General features: G+C 39.8%; 1 protein-coding gene across 5 annotated transcripts in view; it reads left to right on the forward strand.

Moving 5' to 3' along the window:
- Positions 1–16130, forward strand: part of pald1a (phosphatase domain containing paladin 1a) — a 58703-nt gene extending 42573 nt beyond the window's left edge. For all 5 annotated transcript variants that reach the window (XM_084937528.1, XM_084937526.1, XM_084937527.1 and 2 more), the window contains exons 19-20: positions 2762–2917; positions 14325–16130. In XM_084937528.1, coding sequence (XP_084793654.1) covers positions 2762–2917; positions 14325–14474 — 306 coding nt within the window. In that variant the 3' untranslated portion in view covers positions 14475–16130. The remainder of the gene's footprint in view (positions 1–2761; positions 2918–14324) is intronic.
- Positions 16131–23250: the final 7120 nt, after the last annotated feature.

Below are 23250 nucleotides of genomic sequence, written 5' to 3' on the forward strand. Positions count from 1 at the left end.
ATAATTGCATGTTTTGAGCAGTTTCGCCTGATGACTTACCAACTGCCAACTGATAATGGGTTTCTTCAGCAGATAAAAGGGAAGAAAAAATGGAAAAACATCACTGGGTGTTGTATCTGTTGAGAAAGTATATCACACACAGCATGAAGCTGTCTAGGCACAAGTAATTTATGTGTCACCCAAATTGTTTAATTGCAAGGTATTTGAAGGCTATTTAAGATTGAATTTTTGGGTGTTTGGTCTGTTTCATTGTATATGATGTCATGAATGAGCAGGATAGATGCATTTCATCACAATTTAACTTCAAGAAGTTTATATTTTTTCTATATGCATATACGGTTTATATGAATTACAATACTGCATGTTAACACAAAATCAAATGAGTCAACTCACCTCAGTGTTTTTGGTGCTGCTGTTAGCCTTCTTAGCTTGAATCTGCTGCCATTAAAATCTTACTGGCAAACAGACAAAGTGAATGACCCAAACCAGAAGAAAACAGACAGTAGGTATTTTAATTTAACACAGTCCTATGAAAAACTCAAAACACTATTACTGCTTCCATAGGAATTAAGACAGTAAGTAAGTAGCAGCCAGGTGCTTGCTAATCAAATGCACTTGAGGAAGCAGAACCCAGCACAGCACTTCTTCGGTTTGTATCGGAACAAACCACAAGATTTCTGCAAAAATGTCCTTTGAACAGATGAGACCAAAGTGGAGGTGTTTAGCTCAGCACCATGTTTGGTGAAAACCAAACACAGCATATCAGCACAATTAGCTCATACCAAATGTCAAGCGTAGTGATGGAGGGTTGATTTTGGGCTTGTTTTGTAGCTACAAGATTCGGGCAGCTTGCAGTCATTGAGTACTCTTCTGTATACCAAAATATTCTTGAGTCAACTGTGAGGCCATTTGCCCGATGGGAACTTGGATGTAACTAAGTCATACAACAGGACAGTGATCCCAATCCCAAGCAATTCTCTAGAAGAATGGCTGAAGAAAACAACCCCCTCCACAACTAATAGTGCAAACCCTAGTTAGTTAATCTGTACTGTGTCCTGACATTTGTATCCCACTGAAGTTTTTTATACTGCAGGAGAGGGTTAAATGTGCATCGTTCAACACGACTATTATCATTTTTGACAGCTGGTTCTTTGTTTACCAAGCAGATAGCTTAAATCCGCGAATACTTGACACCTCCCCTGAAAACGCTTATAAATGCCTATTCTAACAGTTCAAAACCAAATATATCTTAAACTATCATTCTAAACACATAAATATAATTTCAAAGTCATCTTACAACATTACCCTTAAAAATATACATCTTACAGCTATGCACGAACACTCCTATAATGGTGGAAGCTAACCTGAAAACCTTTAGGAGTTGACTGTGGTCCTGCTTCTTCTTCTTTGGCAGAAAGCCTTAGAAATCTGCTTCCTGTACATCACTGTTGAAAACTGCTGGTATAATTTTCATGGCTTCTTGAAGACTATGTAAAAATTGGCGAATAGGCAAATTTTCCGTGAATAATTTGGAGTTACGTTCCACAGAAAAAATTGAATAGGCGAATCCGCAAATACCTAACCATGAATAGGCGGGCCTTGGCCATATATGATGTATTATTTGTCAACACTTTTATTTGTCACACCAAAGCTGGACTTCTAGGACTAGAGTTACTTTAACTAAAGGCTTAAAATTTACTTATTTAATTTTAGAAGTTAAAAATTACCCTTTGGAATACTGATATGAACCCCTTATCCATTATGATAATCTGCTTTTGCTTTGCCTTCATATTAATGCCCCCCTTAATCTGCACTCACTAACCTCCATTACATTTTGTGCACGTATTTTTCTCACAAATCCTTCATTTGAGATTTGATAATTGTGGGAGTGAGGAAAGACCACTCTTCCCTGTGATCCGCAGGCTGAAACCTGACATTTAATTCCATTTGTGATTAAATTAGGGAAGCTGAACACTGTGATATGACAGCTTGCCACTTTTCGGAACAAATTATATGAAACCCACAAAGAATTGAAGATATTAAATGTCTGGCATTTAAAACCTTTGGACAGTTTTCTAGCTAAATGTATCTGCTATTTTAGGCATGACACTAATTGAGACCTATTTTATTTTTAAAATGTAAAACTGCAAAAGTTCAAATTGGACTAAATTACTGTGTAGTGATGTTGTGCCTGTTGCAACAAGATTAGAAAACTGTAGATAACTAATCTTCACAAATGTTATGCTGCTGTCGATGCAGTTTAGAGGATATACACTCTATCAGTGAAAGTGATAACTTGATGGAGTCTGTGACTAAACAACGGTGTGTCATGCAGAACTGAAGTTTGTGAGCAGGGATGATAATGAAGCTGAAAAAGTTACGCAAGAAATCACTCTGCTGTTCTCATCATGTTTTCTGTCATTGTCTTCTGTAGTTCGGTAAACTTTTGTAAATATTTCCATTAAAGATGTTCCTTCAGTGATTTGAACACTGTGCCTCCATCAAGGCAGATTTGATGGCAAGAATGCTCAATATTATGCGAAGTGACACATGCAGGAGGCTGCTGAAGACATAGAACTAGCTACAGTACACACACACACACACAGAAAGAGTCTATATGCCTGCATAGCTTTTGATACTACACAGAGTACCAATCTAAAAATGGATGCTGTTTACAACAGTTTCTTCCACATTGGTAAAATGTCATGTCCTTTGCTCACTTACCCTAATATGCTTTTGTTTACTCTTTTTTTTCCTTTAGATCAAAAGTGGTAAGACAGAGAAGGAGTGTCAGCAGCTTCTCCTGAAAAGCCTGCAGTACCTGGAGCGCTACATTTACCTCATCCTCTTCAACACATACCTGCATCTAGAGAAGAAGGACTCGTGGCAGCGCTCTTTCACACTTTGGATGGAACAGGTACAAGATTTCTGCCCTGCTTTTACTGTCTCCTCGTCTATACATAAGCATTTTATATACATGAGATTGGATTCGTTTTAGGTCCATCAATGGATTAAAAAGTTTGGTGAGTGAGATGCAAGGAAAAAAAGATTTGTTTGTTTCATAGTTTCCTTCATTCAACTATCAACTGCATTTAAAAACAGTCAGAATATCAGAAGCATTAGTCTGTGAATCTGCTAACGCTAATGTCCCACTAAGGAAAACAGTGGTTAGCGCACGATTAATATTGTTCTAACAGAGAACCAGTGACCTTGCGATCTTGTCATTTTTGACATCATTGCTTTGAAGACAGGGACCACTTACAGTCAGTCAGTTGTTGTCTTCCCAGCAAATTCTGTGCATCGGGATAGGATAAAACCATAGCAGACTGATAGCAATCAGTCTGCTATCAGTCTGCGATCAGTTTGAGGTTGAATGGGGTCAAGTTAGAAATTGCATGCAATCTATTTGTGATAATATAGGTGCAAACTGACTCAGATTGACTGCATTTTGTTGGCAATATGTCTGCGTTTATAAATAAATGGCAGTTATTTGGAAGACTTCTCCAATCTTTGTGAGCATAATTGGCTCCTACCAAGTGACTTGTGAAATCGCCTAATGATTGAAAGTGGTCACTCAGAGGCTATGGATGCTGCATGCATACCCCTCTTGGCAACCAGCTTTCCCTGCAACTACCTGAAATCAATTACTGAATGCAAAAAAAAAAGTCAATTTGATGACCAGGCAACCACTAATTTTTCCTAGTCACAAGGAGATTGCCATTGTGTTCTTAGTCTAGTATAATTGAGCCATTACTGTATTAGTCTGGCAGTGCCTTCAAACATGCAGGTTTTCAAGTCTAATATGCACCTTAGCATTGTCGGTATATAACGCAGTAACATGCAAATGACATTTATCATTAGCCTAATATAGAAAAAGCAGGAAACAGGAAATCAGTAACAGATGTTTTTTTCTGCATGCTCCATTTTTGCACATTGTAAGCTTGTTACCACAGATTCATAATAGTTTTCCTCCAGGAATTTACAAGCTGGTTCTGATTCCTTTGAGGCCTGATTCTTGACACACTCAACTTCATATTGTCTCAGCTCTGTGCTTTTGTTGTCACATTAATCGTTTAGCCAGCTGTGCCTCTACAGTAAAAGTCGAGAATTTATGTGCATTCCAAGCAAATGAGTAGTCTGTAAGTGTTACACAAAACACACACACACAGCAATTAAAATTTATTTTGCAATATGTTAAAATCACATAACAGGAAAAGCAAAAACGGACTAAGCAATTTTACTGTGATCAGCCCACGGGTGGAGGATTTTAAATATAAAGGAACGTTGTGTTTAATTTATAATTTTCCTGCATTCGGTTTTAATTAAAGATGTTAGATGTCTTGTTTTTAGCCCGCCTTTTCACTAAGCTCTTCAAAAACCTGCAGCCTCCTTCCACGGAGCAGGCATCATTGTCAACGTCACAATATGTTGTGTCCTCAGGCTAAATCATGAAAGTTTAATGTCTAGAATCACCGTGTCAGAATGAAGTTGCTAAAACTTGTGATCAAAAGCAATCAAACAAGCCTTGGTCATGTTTGGACACGATATGTTCGACATTGAGCTCAAAGGCTATTTCCCATTCTTCTTCATGAGGAGACAGTCTGGAGGTGGGCCCTGGAATGTTTAAAAATTGCTGAATGAAAATCTCTTCCTTCTTTGTCCTTCTTGGGGTGGATTAGACTCAAAGGAAAAACTGAGAATTCCAAAATAGACTGGAACAATCGTTGTGAAAACAATTGTCACAGAAATATGCGCGGTCAATCGGGGCATATTCTTCCTGTTATGAATAGCAAATATATGTGGTGCATCAGGGTGACTCTAATGGCCCAGTTATGCCATGAGAAAATAGAGGCATACACACTGGGGATATGGAGATACTTCTGCAAAGCTGGCAACAGACACATTAATGCCGTTAAAATATCATATAAAAATGATGTTTCTGTATTTTGATGTATAGCTAACCCTGTTGGTAATCATTGATATTCCAAAAATCACAAAAGGTGAATGCTTGTGTGGGTTCTCTTTGGGTACTAGGGCTTCCTCCACAGTTTGAAGCCTGTCAGATGTATGAATGCGATGTTGAATGGTCATCTGTAGCTCTGTGTTGGCTCTATGATAGACTGCTGACCTGTCCAGGGTTTACCCCACCTTGCTATACATGACAGCGGTTATAGGCTCCTGCCCTCCTGCAACCCTCAACCGGATAAGCGATGAATGGGTTGTATTTTTATTGTCTTTTAACACCCCACTGACTTACAGTGGCAGCTTGTCCACAGAGGCTGTGAAGTCAAAAATAGTTAGGATGAGTTCCATGCAGATAATAAATGTTCTTATAAATTAATTTCAGATTAATAAAAGGATAACCCAGCGTCATCAGGATTTCTATTAAATTGACTTTTTGTCATAATTTATAACGTGGTTCAGTTTGTTAAAACACAACCTTAAAACTTAAGTGATAAGATAGCTGTGGGCCTGCCTGAGCAGAAAAACAAAAATGACTGAGCACATCTATTTAGATGAGCCAGTACAGTAAACTGTCACTATGGGCAGTGGCAAGGTCTAGAGGGAAACAAGATAGGTATATCACAGCCATTTTTCAACTACACCTCTGCCATCAAATGAGCCACAGACTGTTGTTGAGGTCTGTCTGCTTTCACTAGAACATCCAAACCCCCTTTTTGACATTCGAAAATGTAAAGCATCGTCAAGATATAAAGATCAGATAAAATGAAAATTTGCGGGGCCTCAAACAGTCTGCATCAACAATGTAAATTTAGTACAATATATGTACTCACTTGTTTTTCTTGTACATTTAAAAAGCCTACACATAATCATAGGATAGCTCCAGTATCTCCAAGATAATGTGAAAATCCTGGAGTACATGAAATCTCATGCTATAATGATTGATTTGTGTTGTGGAAAATAGTCATTTTTCAAAAAGACAGGCACTTTACGTACTGGGAACAGAGGAAAATATAAATAAAAGCCTGATAGTTCCACAGGGTTCTGTGCTAGGACCAGTTCTATTTATATTATACACACTTCATTAGGCACTTTTATTAGAAGGCATAGCATACATTTTCATTGCATAGCATACATCATTCATGCCGATGATACCCAACTTTATCCAGCCGTGGAGTCATGTAACACACCAATTAGTTTAACTACAGGATGGTCTTAAAGACATAAAGACCTAGATGATCTCTAATTTCTTTTAGGAAATTAGGATAAAACTGAGGTTACTGTACTCAGCCCAAAAAAAAACTAGGAAACATGGCATCTTACCGGATGTTTACTCTGGATGGCACGACCTTTGCCTCCAGTGACACTGTGAGGAATCTTGGAGTTGTTTTTTTTAACAGGGTATGTCCTCCAATCTACAAATTAAATAGGCAGTAGAAAGAGTTTAGCATTTTCCTTTTTGATGAAACTTATAGTTAGGGCTGGATCAGGTGACCCACCTCACTCATCTCTTTTCACCTCTGTTTATACATCACTCTGCCTTTAATCACTAGTTATTATTAATCTTCCACAGTGTGTCTTTTATCCTGTCTCCCTCCTCACTGTCAACTGGTAGCAGCAGCTGCCCCTCCCTGAGCCTGGTTCTACCAGAGGTTTCTTCCTGTTAAAAGGAAGTTTTACCTTCACACTGTGACCAAGTGTTGCTTGGCAGGGGTCGTCTGATTGTTGGTGTTTTCCTCTGTATTATTGTAAGGTCTTTACCTTACCAAATAAACCTTGACGTGACTGTTGTTGTGATTTGATGCTATATAAATTGAATTGAATTGAATTGTCACTGATATGAACAAATGGCACTTTTTCAGTTTTTATTATTTAATCCATTTTAGATGTATTTTACTTTGTGTTGTTAACAGAAAGTGAGATTCTGTAATCACAAGTGAAAAACTACAGACTTGTGGCACGTTATTGATAATTAGCTGATAATTTGTTTGTTGCTAACTCATATCAGTGCTACATACATTGGTACTTTAAATTATCACATTTCCATCAGAGGGCAGAGTGCAGTGTTAATATACGGATCACTCCACACTGAAACTTATCTTAAAGAAAGTTCTCTTTGCTGCTGCGCTTTTGGGAGCTGCTACTTCACATAAATCTAATTTCCCTGATGACCAGAACTGACAGCATAATCAATGTGACAGTTCCTTTGCTTCATGTTAACAAATTACGCCAAACGGTGGATGATTTCTCTGCATTTTCAGCACTGACATACTCAGTAACTTTTTTTGCATGTTTTTTCTTAGCCTTTCTCATTTTCCTACTTACATTTTATATGTATATTTACAGAAGCTGTGAGAAAGTATTATAATATGCAGATGTGGGATAACATTTGACAATGATCCTCTGTTCATACAGATATTATAAATACAAAGAGTTTAGTATATTTTGTCTGAGCTTAGTCAAAAGAAAGTTTGTCATCTTGTTGCAGCACCAGACATAGTTTGAGTGACAGATGATATCTGGGAAGTGCAAGTATATCATTAAAATGAATGATGTCACTCCTTGCAGGCATCTCCCTTTATCACCCCATACATACAAAAGGCAGATATTGATTTGAACCTGTCAGACTCGGGCCTGAGCAGCATTTGGCATTAAGGTGGGAATTAGATGTCATCTTAAAGAGATCTTGAAGGACTTGAAGGCTTGAAGATATTGCAGTGATGTCAGCTACAGCTGTGACAGTAGTGACAAAGACATTCAAACATCCAAATATCTCAGTTTTTTCCTTTATCCTCTTTTTAAAGAATTATCTCAAAATATCAGTATTTCTGTCACCACCATCAGTATTGTGATGTGTTTACTAGCCTACTTGGAGCACAATCTGGCAGTAGCCCAGCCAATCGGCCCCAACCAACCTCGGGGCATAATCGTTAGCCTATCACCAGTGACCGTGGCAGGACCGCTAATGACAAACTGCAGTGCCACAGGCAGCAGTCGGGGGGTCATCACTATCGCTGGTCACGCTTTTGAAGCCATGGTTACACAACCTGTCAGCTCAGAGTGGTACATTCTGTCCTGCATCCTACATTGGCTGTATGAACGTGGGTATGTGTGTGGACTAATTTGATCTCTACAGCCACTAAAAGCAAGAGCACAGTGTTCCCAGTCATGCAGGGTAGCATCCTTTGCCTTTTATATATTTAATATATTTTGCCCTTTTGCTTTTGTCATAACTATATGTTCTGAAGATGAGGATGCTTTCACAATATAATATTACAACTACCCACTATTTCCACAGTTACACTTGTAGACAGGTTTTTCAAGGTACTTGGCAGAGAATTTATTCTGAGCTAGACTATCTCAGAGTTTTCTGTGACTTTATGTTAATCCAGACCGGCTCGATGATATTGAGATATAGGCGTAACATTTGGTGCAGGACTCCATGTTCTTCTTCTAGCTAAAGATAGTTCTTTGTGACTCTCTGTGTCGGGATTTTCGGGTTTATTGTGATGCTGCTAAAGAAATTTGGGAGCAATCTGATGCCTCCGTGACATTTATGCATTGTGTGATGGATAAAAAACATAAACATGCATATTTGTCAAAGTTTTTAAATAGATGTTGCTCACTGGAGAAGAGCCAGAGGTTAAATTGGCACATTGGGACAAATACTGTACTTCATTGGGCAATGGCCATGGCAGCGTATTGAGATGAGAGTGAAAACTTCAGATTAGATTTTGAAATTGAAATCTATGTTTGCTAATCAAAAGTGCGGGCCTTTACACAATAGCTCGACTTGTGTACAGTGCATACCGCAGATGCCTGCAGAAGTAGTACCCTATCAGTCACTCCAGCTGTTTTGATGTGTGGCACAGAGGCCTCCCTGTCCCCCCCTGCACCGGGCTGGTATGTGCAGCCTTTGAGATAGCCGACTGTGGGAAAGACCTCCTCGCTGCCCTGCCCCCCACCGCTCCACAGCACCATTTGTGAGCTCTTCAATGAAACAGGAAAGATATCTCACCAGCAGCTCTGCTTGCTGTCACCCAGGAAGCTTGTCGCCACACGCCAACAACTTCAAGGCCACTTTACAAACAGAGAGCACCAGAGGGAGGCATGATGCTACAGTTTAGCCTCAAATAACAAATCTGATTTAAATTGTTTGACTTTGAGTTTTTTTGTTTTGTTTTTGTACAGTGTGGAGGGGAACTTAATTTAGTTTTGTTACAGTAATGTCCCAGGAATCCATGAGAACGTTAAAGTTGTTCATTTTATTTATAGTTATAAAAGTCACTAAAAGTAAGAAGAGTTACTGTAATCCTCAAAATGATTTTTGTGTGGTAGCAAGTTGTCAGGGTATCACAACTTGTTTTCAAGCACTTTTGTGTCCAGGTGTACAGAGACTGAAAAGGATGTGATGAAAAGAAAACCGTCACAGTGTCAGTGTGCAATGTTTTCTGAGATTGAAGAAGATAAATATTACATCTGGAATATCTGGAATTACTTATTGCAGAAGGGGATCGCTATTGTTTCACACTTGCATCTATTTCTTTAATTGCTATGACACAGACACTGTTATATGACCTCAGCTTTCAGTGACCTCCAGCCCTCTGCATTGCTTAATGTTGGTGGTGTGGGGAGGGAATGTTGTGAGCAGTGAAAAAGGAAGCATAAGTGCAGCAACACAGCCTTGATTCCCCCCTTTCCCTTGTTCTCCAGTGATCGTACATCAAGAGCTTCATTCATTCAATCTGCCGTCCTTCCGCATAATTAACAAAAATGTTTGTAATATTTGTATATTGTAATATTAATGAGCCTGACTGTTTTTTGGAGATAGTAAACTAAGCATCCCTACACTTGCTTAACTCCTTAGCCAAAATACATAGTTTCTTCAGGGTATTGGGTCTGCCCTGCAGTCTTCTCCTGGTTGGATTTGCTTAACACATGGAGGCATGTAATGCATTACCACAACACTTTAACCTCTTTCTTTGCACTACCCATACTCTGACCTCAATCCCAAATCAACAAGCTCCTTACCCTATCTCAAATGATGAGCACACCCTTCAGGAAACTCACTTTTTCCACTTCTACCCTGACTTACTTTTTCAGTCACTACCCACATCTTGTGGCTATAGATGATGATAGGAACGTGGTTATGTATTAACCTCTTCAGATTAGAAAGTCAGTTTTAAAAGTACCGAGTGTGTCAGAATCGGACTTTGTTAAAGCGGTGCTTAGCACTTTTTCCTCACAGCAAGAGGGCCCTGGGCTCAAGTATAGTCTGGGGTCTTTTTGGGTTAAGGTTCCATGTCCTTGTTCCACATGTCTGGGGGTTCTTTCCTGGTACTCCCACATTCTTAGCAACACACATGGCGTTTGGTTAATTGGTGATTCTATATCTACTGTAGGTGTGAATAGTTGTCTGTCTTTATGTGTGAGTACTGTGAAAGAGTTTAAAGCCTGTCCAGCGTGTACCCCTCCTCTTGCCCCATGACAGCTGGGATAAGCCTCGCCCTCCCCCACAACCCTGAACTGGATAAGCAGAAGAAAACAGACAGATGGATTTTGCTGTAAGAGTTTTGTAAGTGGATTCTTTTTTGTTTGCCACATTGAAAGTCCTTCTGCTGCAACAGCTGAACTAGTCTGACTGCATCTGGCATCCACTGTGAAGTCACAAGCTTTACTGGATTTATCTTTTTTTTGTAAAACAAGAGAATAATGAAGAAAACTGGATCAACACCAACAGCTTTGACTCCACAAAGACCGTATGCAGTCACTGTCATCCCCCTAATATGCTCTTTTGGGCCTCCCTAAGTTGACGTTTTGTATTTTCTGATGTTTCATACATTACTTATTTAGACAGGCAGGCTCTGGGGTGGATGAGTCAGGCTATGCATGTTAACAGCACAAATCCAGAGATTCATGTGGGCGTCAAATCGACTGACTAATGGTTCCGCTGCACTAAGTCAGTTTCTCCTATCAAAATACTCGTGCAGCTTTTGAACTGTTAGCTGTCCATGAACTCATAGCACACAAACATTAGAGGTACATGACTGCATGAGCTAGTTATTAAAAAGCTGTATTAAGACGGGACAATAGAGGCTACGTGATCACTCATTTCCAACTTAAAGAACCAAGCCAGTGCCGACTGCACAAAAGCAGAAGTTATGTGATATGTATTTAAGGTTTGAATTTTGCATTGTAAGCAAGTAGATAATCCAGACCACACTTTGTGGTGCACGTGTTTATTTCTGCACAAAGCTGGCCGGCTAAGCTGTAATCACTGTTAGTGAAAGGGATATCTTGATACTATTATTCCTCTTCATTGTTCCCATATGTCTTCTTCAGCATTTACCTGACAGCCTACTTTTAAAAGGGTTTCCAGCAGCACGTACGTACAGGATTCCCTCGTAGCCCCGAGAATATGACCACAATTATATTGCTCATTTTTGTTTAGTATGCAAATTTGCTCCCTCAAACACTGTCCTTATTTACCCTGATGTTCAAAAAGTTTCTCTCTCTCTCTACTCCAAAATTTGCAGCTTCCTTGACTGCCTCAGGAGAAAAAGGGAGAGGTTAAATTGGCAATGCGTTTTAGGCCACGTTACTTCCACTGAGTCATTCCCTGGATGTCCTTTAGGGTTATATAGACCAGATTTAGGTTCAGCTGAGTCCTGTATCGATTTCAGTCTCAGCCTGCATAATGGAAGAGATGACTCTGAATGCTTTTGTGCCTTTCAAGGAATCCAGCACAATTTTTCTTTCTTACTATATTTTTTTTTTTTACATGTGGGAATTGAACTTCACAGTCCAGTGCATTGAGGCTTCTCCTTCAAAGTAAAATGGGCAAACTGGGGCACTCGTCATAGGGCAGTTAAAGGCTTTTGCAGGGAAGTCGGCTTTGACTGGGTTTTGTTTTTATTTGTTTATGTTGCTTACCTTTATGGCCAGATGTTTCTGTTGTCTTTGGTGTTTCCCATCAGTCGTAGCAGACCGTGAGTCAGTATGACCTACTGCTTAACACCGAACTCTCAGGAGGCAGATATGTTCTCATTCATTCAGGAAAGATTCAGACAAAGTCCACTGAGCATATACTCTTCCCGTGGTGCTGTTCCAAGGCTGTTCCATTACAGCAGGGATTTGGGTACTTATAAGTGAGGTAATTGGTGTAAATTAAGTAAAGCATTGCACTCAATTAGGCTCACATAAATATTGGACTGCTTTTGCTGTTGACTTCATTCACTCAAACACTGTTGGTGGTGACCTAACATGCGAGTTATTGGCTTTAAAAATTTCAAGAAAATCTCCTGCTAATGGACTCTGAAAAAACACTCAGTGCAAACTTCCCTTATTTCTGTGAGTTCTAAGCATGGCTGCTATTTATAGAGCCCTACCTGGAAGCCTTGTTCTGACCACTTGCATGTGAACTGTGCAATTTCATGAGTTCAGGAAGAAAATATTGACTTTGTGTCAAACTTACCAGAGCTTCATTTCGTGACTCATTTTGTAATGAGTTACAAACAAAACACGTAATACATAGCACTTCAAGCGTGGAGGAAGAACATCATTTTCTTTCTTTCTTTCTTTTTTTTGGATAGGGCTGAGATTCTGTGAATTCATCACTCAAAGTCAGATTCTTACCGTGATGTTAACTGTAATGCCCTGAGGGAGCGTGTCCTTTAAAAACCATGTGAAATGTGGTGTGCGCCTTTGTGCCATTGTGCTTCAGCAGACCGAGGAGGCAGGAGGGTTTTTTTGTGACATCTAGACCAGCGGTCCCCAACCCCCGGGCCTCGGACCGGTACCGGTCCGTGAGTCGTTTGGTACCGGGCCACGACAGTTGAGGCTCAGGTGTGAAATGTATGGTTTTCAGGGTTTTTATCGGTTTTCAGCGTTATTTTGTTATCGTTTTGTCGTGTGTTATGAATAAATCTTCTTTTTTTCGGTACTGGTACTAGTTTTATTTTGTTGTATTTATCCGCGACACCTTAAAGGCCGGAAAATATTGTCGGGCATAAACCAGTCCGTGGCGCTGATCTAGACAATCTTTTTATGCCACCACCTTTACTGCCCAGATTGGGCTCTCTGTGACTTTGTCCTCTTCCCCCAAAATGAAATTCAAGTTGGCAGTGGGGTCACGCTTTTGCAAAGGAAATGAGACCACAAGTGTTCATATTATCTAAAAATGGCCTTGAAAGAGGTAAAGTTTTTGATTTTTATGATTGTGGAAACTTTGAGATGACTGATGTGGACAGGAAGCATAAGGGGCGACTCACTGTTGTTAAGATGATTTGACAAATCACTCTATTCTTTGAGCCACCATCACTGCTTCAGCATGACTAGAACATGCGTGGGCATACTCAGGTATACAGGTACAAATGCTATTTGCACTTATTAAAAAAATAAATACAAGCTATTTATATTGACTTCCTGATAGGGGATGATTCACCTTTCAGTTCGTCTCTGAAGTCATTTCAACTTTCAATAGCAATTCATTTTTTTTATTTTTATTTTTTACAAACTATTTGAAGTTTAATGCAATAAATGTGTGGCTAATTAACTATATCTGAGGAAGACTCTTAAATGAATAACTAGTTGTACTCAGTGCCACATGCAATTTTGTATATATTTACATTTTTAGAGTAAAGCTTAAAGTAATTAAAATGATTTACATTTTAAACATCTGGAAGCTCGTTTTGGCTGCTCACTTATTTGCATGGGGTTGCCAAATGAGATTGATCTGAGTATTTGAGACTGAAGAGGATGGATGATATGTTATAATATAACTCTTAAAAAGTCAATTCTGCTTCTCTAAAAGGGTACTTTTGTTACTTACAGTAGTATTGTAACTGTAAAAGAATGCTGGAATTAAAGGAGCAGAGCCTGCTATGTTCTGGGAAAAATGCTTGTTCCTACATTTCCCACAATCCAAAGTAATTCTCAATAATTTCATTAAACGCTTTATTTCCTAGTAAAAGTCCTTGATGACCTTGATGTCATCGTAATGTCATCAGGATTTTTTAAAGCTCCCTCCAAAACCAATGAGGACACTGTTCAGCTGATTTTACAGGCTGATTTGGTTTCCGCTTAATTTTTTTTTTTTTATTGCACTGATTTTGGCTGAAAATAAGTACGGTCTTAATATTTTTACCCAAGTGACACAACCGAATTCTTTTTCAGTCACTTCTCCAAACCCGGAGTTTAACCCTGGTCTTTCATTATAACAGCTGCGCATCTAGCAGCCATCAGAAACCATGCTGAAAAAGTGGAAGTCCATGTGTTTGTGTGGTCACAAAGGACAAGAAGAGAAAAAAATCTTGGCACGCCATATCGCCTGTTCATTAATATTTTGTGCGTTTCTGTGGTAGGTGGCTGCCAGAGCCGGAGTTTATGACATCCTCAACCAGCTGGGCTTCTCTGAGTTTGAAAACCCGAGGGACACGCCACTGGCCAGGCTGCGCTGCCGCTGGCAACAGCAAAACATTCTGTCACTTCCTTTCCGCGGGGAGTTCATCTGAGAGGGGATCACTGTGAATACGCCAAAACAGTACTGTGCTTTTCAGAATAAAAGACATTTACAATAACATAGTTATGCCTTCTGTATTTACCCTTATTTTCTGTATATCTTCACAACACCTGTTGTTTAATGTTACTGCTTTTTTCCCTTTTTTCTCACTTGTGATGTTAACAGTTTTTAGCTTTAAATCTCAGCAAGATTCTGCTTCTGTATTGGAAGTTGTGCCTTTACATCAGTGAATTTATTAATGTACTAATTTGTACATGTTTAGGTTATTTTTTTTCTTTAAATCACAGTAAAATTATGCTCACTTGCGACAGCTCTTTGAAACTTCAGCCGGAACTAGAGTTAAATGTTGTTATGGAGGAGGAGATCAGAAAATTCCAACAAATTATGTCACTGTGCATCTGTTCCACTTTTTCAGAAGAGTCCCTATGTACATATGGAAGCTGTCAGTATTTAAATAACTGTGGTGTTGAGTTTTCCAAACATTATTTGATAAGAGGATTTTGAGCGTTGCAAAGATGCTAAAATATGACAGCACTTATGTTCCTCTGTTGTACCTGATTTTTGTTTTTGGGTTTGTTTGTTTTTTTACGTTTGATTATATCTGTCATGATACAGGTACTAACATTTTTATGTGTTACATTTGACTTTGAAGCGCTCTGTGTTTTTTTGTTTTTAAACTTTGTTTAAAGCTGTAAAATTACTTCTGTCATGTGATGTGATTCTGCATTCTGCCCATTCTTCCTTCTTGTCAAAACATGGTCCACATACATATTACCAATAATGCAAATTCGCCTTCCTACACAGCCTCAAGCTGCTCACCTGCAGCTTGATGCAATAGAAGTCCGCAAAGCTTGAAAGCACCTTTGATGTGTACATTTGGAGGCGTTACTTTTATACCACCTTGGCTTGGGGAGCTTAAATTTATGGATGGAAACAGCATCTGCAGATATTTGGTGTGACTTGGATTTTTTTTTTTTTTTTAAATACACTTAGTGTTTATTGATGTGGATAAATATACCGTTCCATAACTGCAGCTCATGTTCATTTCTTCAGTGGAGGGAAACAGCTGCATGATTCACTGTTTAGAACAAGAGTTTAAAGTTGCATTGTCTTTCAAACATTTACATCATTGTTTTCTCTGAATGCATGACAACACCAGATCTGTAGAGTAACTTTAACCCTGCAGGATTTCTTTAAAGTCTTGACATGTTCTTTGTTTGAGCATGTTACCGCTATATTATGAATCCTGCCTTAAAACCAGAAAGATAAGCAAAAATCAAAGGATCAAAAATGATCAATCGTTCCTCCAGATACCTGTCATTCTTGTTTGTTTCATTGTGGCATTGCATAATGAAAGTGCACCCTTCAAGTTATCAAAAACATTGCGGTGATTGAAAATGGGAAGAAATTTAAAATACACAGTTTGTGTTGGAACATCTAATACCCATCTTTGTGATTCTTGATTAAACACACAAATGTGCAGGTTGTATACTAAGAGATCCTGATATCTTAGCTAGGCTTTTAATTTAATTGTTTTTTTCTTTTTTAACAGGCGCTCTTCACAGAGTAAATGTCTTTTATTTGCTGTATGTACCAATTATTTTCTTGTTTGGAAGCTAAAATAAATATTTCAGATAGATCTAACAGAGTTTCTGCTTTTGATATCTTTTTTTTTAACGTGGAGAAAACTAAAACTTATCCATCTGCACCAAGGATTCGGATTTTTGTGTGTAGGAGGGTTTTATGATTTTATTTTGCACACTACTGTCCTCTGTGCCTTGTTTTATTGAAGCTTCTGAAGTCTCCTGCGATGGAGCCAAATGATTGTCTTCCCTCCTCGGTTTCCTTTCTTTTTTCCTCCTTATCTCAGCATCATCTTTTGCTGCAGATACGCACCGCTGAGAACCCTCTCGTATATCCGCGAGGCCTCTTTGTTTTGTGTCGGTGCCAACCTCGGAGAGCAGGACAGGTTATGAGCATCGAGCAGCGTACATTTACCCAAAACAGATGATTCATTGTTGGGCTGAAATCTTAACATATTCCATACACAGTAATAAAGAGCTTAGGCAGATCAAAAGACTAATCTGAGTTGCGTTTTGATGTGGACAGGTAAGGTCTTAATTAAAAAAATATGGTCAGTCTTTCAACAATGGAGGCCTGTGTGAGGATTAAAAGCCACCGGCCGGCACATCAGTGAAGCACACTTGGCTTCGCTGGCCTGCTTTGAAAGTCTGATATCCCAGATCACTTCCCGTCTTGTAAGTGCATAGCAGGCTTATCTTCGGGACTACGGAAGTTGTTAGGACTTTATCACACCACAGCCTATCCTGGATTATTGTAAATGGAAACAAAGTGAGCCAGATTGAAAGGCTTCCTGTAGAGTTTGAGACTTTATGAGCTAATTCATCCCTCTTTGTGAGAGGGTTGGCAGGCCCTGAGGCACAGATAAATTCACCATAACACTTATTGTACACTGTTACTCTTTACCAATGGAGAAAAATTGGCAGATATGGAGAAGGTCTATTCAGTTGCAGCATGTGGCCAACTGGACTCCAGGTCAAGATAAGCCCAGGACATGAGGACCATGCTTGGATGATATAGCGGCCCCTCGCCTTTGAAATTCTTTCCAAACTCATTGAGATACTCCCCAATGTGAAACTCAAGCTAGTGGTTCTGAAGGATCCAGAAATTGCAGCAGACAAAGAGTGGCATTCAGAGGTGACCAGCAAGAGGGGATGTAATGAACTTCATGTGAAAAGCTTCCCCCTGCAGATGAGAGAGCTGCTGAGGACAGGAGGCATCATGCCGGTGTAAGGGGTTCATGGGTGCATTGCCATCCTTTTTGATTGTTCTTGTGTGTATAAAGGCCGCCTTAAAAAACACCTCGGGAACTCAAGTCTCAAACCTCTCAGGGATTTGATCAATATTAATAAGATTGTTAAGACCTTGCTCTTAAATCTTCTCTGGCAAATAAGTGTCTGGGCCTTCATTTACCGTGAGCAATAATACACAATCCCTGTTAGGTTATTACACACACTACTGATCCAGGTAAAGTATCAACTGGCATGATAAAAAATACTGATTGGATTGATAGTGAGCTTTTAAATGCTTATTCCTATTCCCATTTGATCTTTTGGGATACATCCCCATGACTAAGGCTTTCTTATTTAGAGGCAGGGGTTCAAAGCATGGGTGATTTGTTGAATTGTTGAATGAGTTTAAGCAGACTACATGAAAATAAAAGTAATGTAGTGGAGCCACTGGTGACACTCGTTATAGTAAAAGTCTCCATTAGGTTGCAGGGCATTCAGACGTAACCAAGACGACCTGCTGAAGTTCAAACTGAGCATCAGAAAAGGGAAGAAAGGTTATTTAAGTGACTTTGAGCATGGTATGGTTATTGGTGTCAGACAGGCTTGTCTGAATCTACTGGGATTTCCCACACAGGCAGCGTTTACAGAGAATTGTCTGGAAAGGAGAAAATATCAAATGAGCATCGTTTTTTGGGGCGAAAATGCTTTATTGATGCTAGAGATCAGAGGGGAATGGTCAGACTGCTTCTAGCTAATAGTAAGACAACAAGTACCCCTGAATGAGGTATGTAGAAGATCGTCTCTGAATGCATGTTGAACCCTATAGTAGATGGGCTACAAGAGCAGAAGACCATACTCGGTACTACTTCTGTCAGCTAGGAACAGGAAACTACGTTACGGCTACAATTTGCACCAGCTCTCCAAAAGTGGACAATAGACGTTTCGAAAGTTTTGCCAGGTTGGATGAGCCTCCGTTTCTGCTGTAAAATCCAGATGGTAGACTCAGAATATAGCGTTAATAACATGAACATTTGGATCCATCCTGCCTTGAATCAATAGTTGAGGCTACTGCTAGCAGTGCGATGCTGTGTGGGGATATTTTACAGTGCAAAAGTATTCGGCCCCCTTGAACTTTTCCACATTTTGTCACATTACAGCCGCAAACATGAATCAATTTTGGAATTCCACATGAAAGACCAACACAAAGTGGTGTAAACGTGAGAAGTGGAACGAAAATCATACATGATTCCAAACATTTTTTTTACAAATAAATAACTGAAAAGTGGGGTGTGCGTAATTATTCAGCCCCCTTTGGTCTGAGTGCAGTCAGTTGCCCATAGACATTGCCTGATGAGTGCTAATGACTAAATAGAGTGCACCTGTGTGTAATCTAATGTCAGTACAAATACAGCAGCTCTGTGACGGCCTCAGAGGTTGTCTAAGAGAATATTGGGAGCAACGACACCATGAAGTCCAAAGAACACACCAGACAGGTCAGGGATAAAGTTATTGAGAAATTTAAAGCAGGCTTAGGCTACAAAAAGATTTCCCAAGCCTTGAACATCCCACGGAGCACTGTTCAAGCCATCATTCAGAAATGGAAGGAGTGTGGCACAACTGTAAACCTACCAAGACAAGGCCGTCCACCTAAACTCACAGGCCGAACAAGGAGAGCGCTGATCAGAAATGTAGCCAAGAGGCCCATGGTGACTCTGGACGAGCTGCAGAGATCTACAGCTCAGGTGGGGGAATCTGTCCATAGGACAACTATTAGTCGTGCACTGCACAAAGCTGGCCTTTATGGAAGAGTGGCAAGAAGAAAGCCATTGTTAACAGAAAACCATAAGAACTCCCGTTTGCAGTTTGCCACAAGCCATGTGGGGGACACAGCAAACATGTGGAAGAAGGTGCTCTGGTCAGATGAGACCAAAATGGAACTTTTTGGCCAAAATGCAAAACGCTGTGTGTGGCGGAAAACTAACACTGCACATCACTCTGAACACACCATCCCCACTGTTAAATATGGTGGTGGCAGCATCATGCTCTGGGGGTGCTTCTCTTGAGCAGGGACAGGGAAGCTGGTCAGAGTTGATGGGAAGATGGATGGAGCCAAATACAGGGCAACCTTGGAAGAAAACCTCTTGGAGTCTGCAAAAGACTTGAGACTGGGGCGGAGGTTCATCTTCCAGCAGGACAACGACCCTAAACATAAAGCCAGGGCAACAATGGAATGGTTTAAAACAAAACATATCCATGTGTTAGAATGGCCCAGTCAAAGTCCAGATCTAAATCCAATCGAGAATCTGTGGCAAGATCTGAAAACTGCTGTTCACAAACGCTGTCCATCTAATCTGACTGAGCTGGAGCTGTTTTGCAAAGAAGAATGGGCAAGGATTTCAGTCTCTAGATGTGCAAAGCTGATAGAGACATACCCTAAAAGACTGGCAGCTGTAATTGCAGCAAAAGGTGGTTCTACAAAGTATTGACTCAGGGGGCTGAATAATTACGCACACCCCACTCTTCAGTTATTTATTTGTAAAATATGATTTTCGTTCCACTTCTCACGTGTACACCACTTTGTATTGGTCTTTCATGTGGAATTCCAATAAAATTGATTCATGTTTGTGGCTGTAATGTAGCAAAATGTGGAAAAGTTCAAGGGGGCCGAATACTTTTGCAAGCCACTGTATGGGACACTGTGGTGTGAATAAGGCACGGCGGGACCACAGATCTGCATTTTGAGCCATCTTTATTCATTCTACATGCATCACACCACAACAACACTCTCAACCCTGCTTCCCCGTGATTTAGCACCGCGGGCGGGATCTGCAGATGCCATGCAGGTGCGTCCGCATGGCACCACAGACCACGCCCCACCACAGACACTTTAAAACTGAAGATCAATCCCATTACCCACCTTAGTATTGTTGCTGACCATGTCTGTCCCTTTATATCAACAGTCTTCTGATGGCTGCTTTCAGCAGGATAACACATGTAAAGCTCAAAACATTTAATAATAAAACAAATAGCCAATTAGTTTCAAGATCTGAATCTAATAGAGCACCTTTGGGATGTGGTACTATGGCAGATTTGCATCATCAATGTACACCTGGCAAATCTGCAGGAACTGTGTAGAGGAATATTTCCACTAAACTGTTGAATCTACGACCTCTAAATGAGGTCTGAAAGTGAAAGGGAATCCAATCAATACTAGCAAAATGTACCTAACAAAGTGGGTGGCAAGTGTATTTATACTGCATAGTAATCAGTCAAACTACATTGCAAAGTTAGACCTTTATTTCAAACAATACCTAAATGTTAACTTAACAATGTGTATTTAAAATTATACAAAGCTTGATTAGCTGATTCAAAGCTGAAACAGAATGCTCTATTTGTTGTGATGCCAAGGAACACAAAACTGCAGCGCAGTGTAAAACACAGGCAGAAGTCATAACTCATCCCATGTGTCATTGTATTTTTGTCCTGTTTTAGGCTCAGCTGTGCAACATCAGTCAAATAAGCTTAAGCTGTTAAGTCAGTGAGTTAAAACTATGTTGGCACTTCGGGTGAACAAATAGAAGTTCACATAGCACCAGATTTAGCAGCTATTCTTCCAAGCTGTCTTCAGTTTAGTGATATGTTCTGTATGTTGGAGCATAACTCAAATGTTTGGCAACCTTTTAATATTTTATAAGCTAGTGATTCAATACAGTGAACTTTACATTCAATCACAGAATTTCATTCAATCTTTCTATAGTCACAAATACTTTTTATGAAACCAACCCTTGGTGTCAGATCAGCAACATTCTTTTGTTGCTTTTTGCTTTATTGGATAATAGTCTTATCTATAGACTCATGACTTAACTTAAACGTTCCCTCATGAACTTGAGATTTAAGACTTGCTCTGACAAACTTGGACTTTGTTGAAAAGATAACTCTGTTTCAGACGTGAACAGGCCACAGCAATGTCACATTACTGCCACTGTCAGTGTCAGTGAGTCTCATTACACATGCAAGACTATCAGAAATGCACAGAAGGCTTCTCGGCACCTGGCAGCTGAGACTGACTCCAGCACCCCTGTGACACTAAGACTCATAAGGAGTTAAAGAGATGGATGGATGGAGTTCTTCGGAGATCCAAGATGTAGATGTAAATGAACAGTAATTGAAAGGTAGAGGTAGTATTCCGTGATATGTTTTTGGTAATCTAAGGGTAGAAGGAGTAGTTTATCATTGTAGCAGATTCATAAGTGTGTTTTTTAGACTTATAAATTATGTATTTAAAAAAGGATGAAGATCCCCTGGCGTCACTCATTTTTAGTTTTTTAAAACAGTAAGAGTGGAGAGCTGATGGGGGAGTGAGAAGCCAAGAACGTTGCACACTCATACAATAGGGAATGGTCAGTCGCCACAAGCATACCCTGCTTTATCATCTATTTTAGCATAAATGGGATTGTAATAAATGAGCAAAATAAATAAGACTTAAAACAAACACCTCAGACCCTAGAAAATCAGAAAAGTGTTTAGAATTCAAATCAGCAGAAGGGCAGTTTTCTCGCACACTTCTATAGAACTGGAATTTGCAACTGCCTACTTGCCATTTAAAAGAAGCCCTAATACCTAACCTGGACCCACAGCTAGAAAGAGGAAGTGTAGTGTAATTTTTGCATTCATTTTCCACAAAACTGAATGAAAAACAATAGTTTTTGAAATATAAAGAAACAGACAGGGTTGATTTAGTGCTGTTAGAGCTGCACAGGACTCCTAGATTAATCACATCTTTTTAAAAAAAGGTGACGTGAAACTTGTGTGCTCATTTTTAACCATCCGAACAATTCAGACGCTGCTCTTCCCGCAAGCTGCCGGGCAGACTAGCAGCTGCTTTGCATCTCTCTGCATCTCAGAGATGAAAAGTCACATATTTTCTCAGCACGCTGGCATGGCTAGACCACATTACAGCACACACTGAGGCATCCACAATTCCACACTCTATACTGCAACTTTTCCCCTCTGCTGAAAACACAGTGTGGGAGAAGACGTTTGATTCTTTGCAGCTCCACCTGACAAAATTAAACCAGGCACTGTAAAGAAATTATATGCGCCAGATTTTAGGCATGGTTTAGGCTTTGAAGCCCATCTATGTGAAATATGAGAGGGAAATCTGTCAGCTAATATCTTTTTTCTCTCCTTTTTTTTTCAGGAAAACTGACTCTTACATGTCTAATTGTACTTGAAAACCGGATTTGGAGACAAACCTATACCGAAGTTTTGATCTTACACTCCTGTTGTAAAGGACAGAGTGTTCTGTAGTAGAAAATTGTTCTGGTGTGTGGACTTAACCACAGACTGTAAGTGGAGCTATTCATTTTAGAGGGGAAAAACAAGACTTCTAATTGAATACTATGTTATATTGTGGAATGTCATTCTGGCTTTTGGAAACACATGAAAAAAAAATCCTCCAAACAGTATGGATGGAAAAACTGCATAAAATCTTCTCACAAGGCAGTTAATGGTTTCCATCTCTTAATGCTGCGGTTAGTTTCCATTGCTTATTAATGCACAAGTCTGGATCACCATCCAAAATCCTCTCGTTGCTGCCCTGGGGGAATGACTGCTCTAAACCCACACCTGCTCTGCATTGACCATCCTGGGAGCTTAATTAGCCCAAAATTAAGGGCAGAGTACTCTTATCTGAGGCCCAGACGCAGTCGAGGAACTGGGGAGGAAAAAGAAGGTCCTGTCTAGACACTTTCCCCCCTTTCTCAAAAAGTACCTGAAAGTCAGTCTCATGTTAGCCCAGCCCCCTTCTCTTCCTTTGAGAAGGATTGCAGAGTTGTTGGTTTAGTCTCAGGCTGGTTGTCATGTCTGACTAAGTCTGGACTCCAGCAGACTGAGCCGTGGCCAACAAAATCCTGGTTGCCCGAGCAGATCCAGCATTTTAATAGGCTGTCATTC

The sequence above is a fragment of the Perissodus microlepis genome, chromosome 8 (assembly GCF_051167445.1).
Source record: "Perissodus microlepis isolate ML-2025 ecotype Zambia chromosome 8, ASM5116744v1, whole genome shotgun sequence".
In the NCBI taxonomy this organism is placed as follows: domain Eukaryota; kingdom Metazoa; phylum Chordata; class Actinopteri; order Cichliformes; family Cichlidae; genus Perissodus; species Perissodus microlepis.